This window comes from Sphaerodactylus townsendi, linkage group LG09, assembly GCF_021028975.2.
Source record: "Sphaerodactylus townsendi isolate TG3544 linkage group LG09, MPM_Stown_v2.3, whole genome shotgun sequence".
NCBI classification, from domain to species: Eukaryota; Metazoa; Chordata; class Lepidosauria; order Squamata; family Sphaerodactylidae; genus Sphaerodactylus; species Sphaerodactylus townsendi.
The window spans coordinates 77,212,109-77,218,407 of NC_059433.1; the positions used below are offsets into that span (position 1 = coordinate 77,212,109).

A 6,299-nucleotide genomic window follows, 5' to 3' on the forward strand; every position below is an offset into this window, starting at 1 on the left:
GGGTGGTGGGATGTTGCTATCTATTGTTATTGGTTTTATGCCAATTGATGTTTTTTTATGATTGTTGATGCTTTCTACTTTTATGCCTAATAAAGGTTTACTGTGACTGTTTGATACTGTTTTATATTGTTGTTGTCCGCCGCCCTGAGTCCTGCGGGGGAGGAAGGGCTATAAATCGAAAAATAAAATTAAAAAAAATAAAATAAGCCGGGTCAGCACTGATTAGTATTTGGATGGCAGACCACCAAGAAGTTCCCAAGTCGTTCTGTAGAGGCAGGCAATGGCAAAACCACCTCTGATAGCCACTTGCCTTTAAAACCCTACTGCACAGGTGTCAAACTCGCAGCCCTCCAGATGTTATGGACTACAATTCCCATCATCCCCTGCCAGCATCATGCTGGCATGCATGATGGGAACTGTAGTCCATAACATCTGGAGCGGCGCGAGTTTGACACCTATGCACTGGGTTGCCATTAAGTTGACTACAACTTGCCACCACTTCACACAAACACTGTTAGGAAAGATTTGGTAACCGTCAAATGCAATTAGAACTAGGAGAAAGCTGAGGCTAGAAAAATGAAGGAAAAGGGAAATTCGTACGTGACAAACGAGATTTGTGGCTACTGAGAGGACTGACAGCTCAGTCGATGCATGTTTCGCGTTCAGAATGCCTCAAGTTTGAACCTTACAATTTTCTGTCAGAATGCTTGGAAAAACCATTTTGCATTTAAAGTCCCTGCAGAGCAGAGAATACTGAGCTATATAAGGCAGAAGGCTATTATTTATTTACGTTATTTGTTTGTTTGTTTATTCAAGGTATATGTCACCCCTCTCCCTGCAGGCTTGGGTCGGCTTCCAAATGCATAATCTTACTATAAAATGTTATATCAGGATGAGGAATAAATACAAAATAAAACACAGTTCGAACAATAAGATGGTGGTAAAATACTGTCAGTCGCTAAAGCAATGATTCCCAAAGTGGGCGCCACCGCCCCCTGGTGGGTGCTGCAGCGATCCAGGGGGGCGGTGATGGCCGCAGGTAGAAACATGAATACATATATCTTTCTGTTTAATTGCTATTAAAAAAATTTAAAAAAATTAATTTCCAGGGGGTGCTAAGTAATATTTTTTCTGGAAAGGGGGCGGTAGGCCAAATAAGTTTGGGAACCACAGCGCTAAAGGAAGACGGTGACCCCAGTGGAAAGGTAAGACCAGGTTGTTAACTGTAGCTGCCTCAACTGTATGCGTGGTGGAACAGCTCTGTCTTACAGGCCCTGCAGAACTGCATCAAATCCCACAGGGCCCTGGTGGGTCTCACTGGGCAGAGCGTTTCACCAGGTTAGGGCCAGGGCTGAAAAAGTCAGGCCTGTTTGAGGCCAGCTGGACATCTTTCAGGCCAGGGACCAAACACAGATTTTCATTTGCTGATGGCAATGGTCTTAGGAGGACATAGTGGGAAAGACGGTTCTGCGGGTATGCTGGTCCTAGACCTTTTAGAGCTTTGTATTTGGTGAACGATCTGGTACTCCACCGGGAGCCAGTGTAGCTGGTGGAGGACCAGTTCCATATGTGCCCACCACCAGTGCTGGGATCCAAAAATTTTAGTAACAGGTTCCCATGGTGGTGGGATTCAAACTGTGGCGTAGTGCCAATGGGGCTGGGTGGGGCATGATGGGGGCGTGGCCGGGCATTCTGGGGGCGGGGCATTCCTGGGCAGGGCTGTGGCAAGGACGTAGCCACTGCGCCGGTTTTTGGGCGGGAAACAAATGCACGCAGGCTGCCACACACGCCGGTGCACCTCCTGCTAGACTGCTTCAAGTTCTGCGCGCTACTGCTGAGAGGAGGGGCGTAACTAAGGCAAAAATCACGTGGCAAAATCACCAATTAGTAACCCCCTCTCAGCACACACAAATAATTAGTAACCTACTCTTGGGAACCTGTGAGAACCTGCTGGATCCCACCTCTGCCCACCACAAAGTCCCAGTAATGATTCTTGTTGCTGCATTCTGGACTAGATGGAGTTTCCTGAGCAATCCCAAGGGTATCCCTGTGCAGAGCAAGTTGCCGTAATCATGTCTAGAGGTGACCGCTGTGTGAACCACCACAGCTAAATTGGTTTGGGATGGTGTATGTAGGAGTTGCATGGCAGCCTCAAGCACTACCAGTTGGGGTGTTGCCTGCAGGAAAGGAGGTTATCTCCTAGAATGCAAACACCTGAGGGTGATTAATGGCTGATATAACAAGCACCCGCTGTGGGCTAGGGAGATCAGATAAGTGAGGAGGACATCAAGGTTTGGGATCTTCTTTTCTAAAATATGCTCAGAGGTTTGGCTCCTTGAAGCTATTATCCAGTCTCTCTTGATTACCTAAGGAGACTTCCTTGGTCCCTGAATAAAAAGGCTATTGGACTTTCTCATCATCTTGTAGCCGGGAGATTTTTTGCCTTGTTTTATTTTGTCTGGAGGGGGAAACTCCTACAAAGGAGATTATTTCTTTGGAAGCCTGGGAGAAAGCTGGCTGGAGAAGTCAGCAAGCCGTTTGTCATCTGGCACGTAAAGCTAATGAGGGGCCAGAACAACATCACAGGCTCATACAGATGGGCAGGGTGCCAAGTGTCTCACCTGATAAAATGCTGTGTGAGTTGTGTGAGCCGCCTGTGCCTCCATTGTCAGGGAGGCATCAAGGAACATGCCTGGGCTCTTGATGGTCGGTGCTGCCCTCAGGAGGGAGTGACATGTTCAAGTGGGTTTTTAGGACACCTGAATTTTGGTATTGAATCATAGAATCACAGAGATGGAAGAGACTTCAAGGGCCATTGAGTCCAACCACCTGCCATGCAGGAATACACTATCACAGCACTCCTGACATATGGCCATCTTCAAAAGAAGGAGATTCCACCACTCTTTAAGGCAGTGTATTCCACTGTCGAACAGCCCTTATTGTCAGGAAGTTCTTCCTAAAGTTCAGGTGAAATCTCTTTTTCCTGTACCTTGAACCCATTGCTCCTTGTCCTGGTCTCTGGAGCAGCAGAAAACAAGCTTGTTCCATCTGCAACATGATATCCCTTCAGACATTTAAACATGGCTATCATGTCACCCCTTAACCTTGGTAATCGGATCCTACCTCTGCCACCCAAAATTGATGTGGCCCCCCAAAATTGATGTGTGGAACCTGATGTGTGGAACCTACCTCTGCCACCACAGTTGACACCAGGTCCAAAACTTGGCTGGGGACTAATAGCTTGGGGAACTCAAAACCCAGCCCCCCACCACCTTCAGCAATATCTGCCAGTGCATTAGGTGAACGGTACACAGACAAGATGGCCAGAGTCTCCTCAGTGTTCCACACCAGGTCAACACATTCAATGCCTGGAATTTCTGGAGCCCTATAGGGAGAAAGCCTTCAATATCAACACTGCATTTATATTATAGAAGTTAGTAGGCGGTTCTTGAGAAGTCCATGGATGTTAGGATTCACTCTCCTGTCATTCTTCAGCATGGCCAATTGGCCATACTGGCAGGGGCTGATGGGAATTGTAGTCCATAACATCTGGACTGCCAAAGGTTCACCACCATGGTAGTATGCCTTCCAACTGGGACTCAAGTTGGATTACACAGAGTGGGTCAATATAGTCAACAGGATGGGGCATCCAATAAATAGTGCAATAGGGTGTAGACTATGGAAACATGGAACCAACCAGAAACCAGATAGTGGAACTGAGGCAAAGCATAAGTATTAGCTTGATGCATTGACTGATGCAAAAATTATGTAGAAGAGCTTATTATGTATCCAACTGCTAGAAAGCCAGTGGTAGCATGTTAGCTATACAACAACCTTGTGAGGTAGCTAGGTTACAGAGATGATGATTAATATGAGGGTCACAAAGTGAACTTCAGAACTGACCAGAGGTTTGGCCCCAGGAGTCCTAACTGCTAGCACAGCCCTCTAGCATGCTGCCTTTTTGTTATAGAAAAGCCAATCCCAATTATTATTTATTTTATTTCTTATTTTATTCAATTTTTATCTCACCCTCCCCCAAGAAAGGTCAGGCTCAGAGTGGCTCACAACCACATAACAAATCATTAAAAAAGCCAATATAGAAGAAGAAGAGAGTTTGGATTTATATCCCCCCTTTCTCATCCTGTAGGAGACTCAAAGGGGTTTACAATCTCCTTGCCCTTCCCCCCTCACAACAAACACCCTGTGAGGTGGGTGGGGCTGAGAGAGCTCCGAAGAACTGTGACTAGCCCAAGGTCACCCAGCTGGTGTGTGTGGGAGTGCACAGGCTAATCTGAATTCCTCGGATAAGCCTCCACAACTCAAGCGGCAGAGCTGGGAATCAAACCCGGTTCCTCCAGATCAGAGTGCACTTGCTCTTAGCCGCTGCTCTTAGCCCTTACGCCACTGCTGCTTAGTGCCAGTCCAGATCAGCACTGATGGAGGTAGTGGGCACTTTGGGGGAGGGGGGGTGGCAGCTGCCTTCACTCAGTCTGCAGTAGGTTTGCCAGCCCAGATGGGCACAGGGGGATGGCTAACCAGAACAGATCAAGAGCAGAGAAATGGGCGCCTGGACTGAGAAACCTGCATCAGGCTTTCCAGACCAGATCGTGAGCAAGGGTGGGTTGCCTCAGCGACCTCACAGGCCTACCTTGCAGGCCCGTGGGCTGCATGTTTGACACCCAGACCCTTCTTCTGCCCTGTTGTCATGCTCTTCCTGTTTCTCCGTGATTGCTACAACCACTGAGGTGAAATGCTGAAGCTGCAAAAGGTGTTGATGACCTGTCATAATTCATGCAATTGCTGTCTGAATTATTCATCGCTGAATGAAATCATTCCTGGCCTGGGAAAGGAAAACCGGGCTCCTTGTGTCCTTTAGGGTTGCCAGCTACCCATGGAAAGGGGGGAGGGGAAATCCCTGCACTTATACATTCAATAGAGCCTTGATATATAGAAAACAGGCAGGGAAGCTGCGACGTAATGAGGACTTGCCTTCTAATGTCTGCAAAATAAGTCTGCTGTTAGGAACTGTAGAGGCCGATTGTAAGACTGCCAGCTCTCTAGCTCTCTCCCCTGCTGGCCAAAAAAGCAGTTGGGAAAAATAATACATCACAGATATTTATCCTGAGTTGTACCTTTATGTCTGCAGCTATGGCAAAGGCATTTACTTTGCAGGCTACCCACCTTTGGGTCCAGATAAAATCGTGTGGGTTGCGCAGATGTCCGTGGCAGGCCGGCTGCTGTCGTCTAAATCCGAAACCTGAACTTGGAAAAGGAAGAGCAGGAGGAAGGTTTGGTGTTTCCACAGTTGCGTCTTCATGCTGCCGGCCCTGCAGCTCCACAGGAAATGCCCTTCGTTTTTCCAGGCTTAATAATTGCTAAAATAAGATTTCCCATATAAGTCTGGAGAATGACCTAGCTGAAGATCCTGCTCCATTAGAGCTCAACGAAGGGAAGGCTGTCGAGGGCCTAATTGTGCGTTTGTGTATTGGGGAGGTCGGGACCCGTCATACATTGTGTGGTCTATTTACGCAGCAGTGGCAGTTGTTTAAGAAAAGTTTGTCTCTTGGCTGTGAAATTTTCAAGTGTGCTGGTCTGTGGGGAGATAGCGAATGCAGAAATCTAGCTCTGGTCTCTGTCAGCCTGTCAGAATCTCAAATGAAGGCGACAGCTGATCTTTTATGTGTATTGCACCTACCCAGGAAAAAAAGGAATAACTTTGGCAAATTCCGCATGGACCAAAAACCGTGGTGTGAAAACGGTGTTAAAATGGTGTAAACCCTTTTACACCTTTTAAAACCATTTTATACTGTTTTCACACCACTGTTTTTGGTCCATGCGGAAACCGCCATAGAAAGCACAGACAATAATTCAAGAAGTCATAGAGTATTTTTTCTACAAGGGACCTGTTCCAAAGTGTGGCTGGAAGGTACATGCTATGGCCATATTTCTAATACTAAGAAGAAGAAGAGTTGGTTGTTATACCCCACTTTTCTCTATCTTTAAGAAGACTCAAAGTGGTTTACAAACTCCTTTCCCTTCCCCTCCCCTCAAGAGGTAGGTAGGGCTGAGAGAGTTCTGAGAGAATTGTAACTAGCCCAAGGTCCCAAAGGGTGATAGGAAGTGTTACTGGGGGGGGAGGAAGTGGGGGAAGGCAGGAAGGGGAGCAAAGCCAAAGCAAGTTGAGGAAAAGTCACACTTTTGGAGATTTTGGAAGCTGCGGAGCTTCTCTGATCTGCAGCACAGTGAATTTGGGAGGGGGGAAATGTGTGTTTAACCAAGAGCCTGGCTCAGAGTGAATG

At 47.2% G+C, this 6,299-nt stretch overlaps 1 protein-coding gene across 2 annotated transcripts in view; it reads right to left on the reverse strand.

Moving 5' to 3' along the window:
* COLEC10 (collectin subfamily member 10) overlaps positions 1–5,447 on the reverse strand; it is a 32,906-nt gene extending 27,459 nt beyond the window's left edge. Inside the window, exon 1 of one of the 2 annotated variants that reach the window (XM_048507993.1) lies at positions 5,182–5,447. In XM_048507993.1, coding sequence (XP_048363950.1) covers positions 5,182–5,317 — 136 coding nt within the window. In that variant the 5' untranslated portion in view covers positions 5,318–5,447. The remainder of the gene's footprint in view (positions 1–5,181) is intronic. The other variant, XM_048507992.1, reaches the window with a different exon arrangement.
* Between the last annotated feature and the right edge of the window lie 852 nt (positions 5,448–6,299).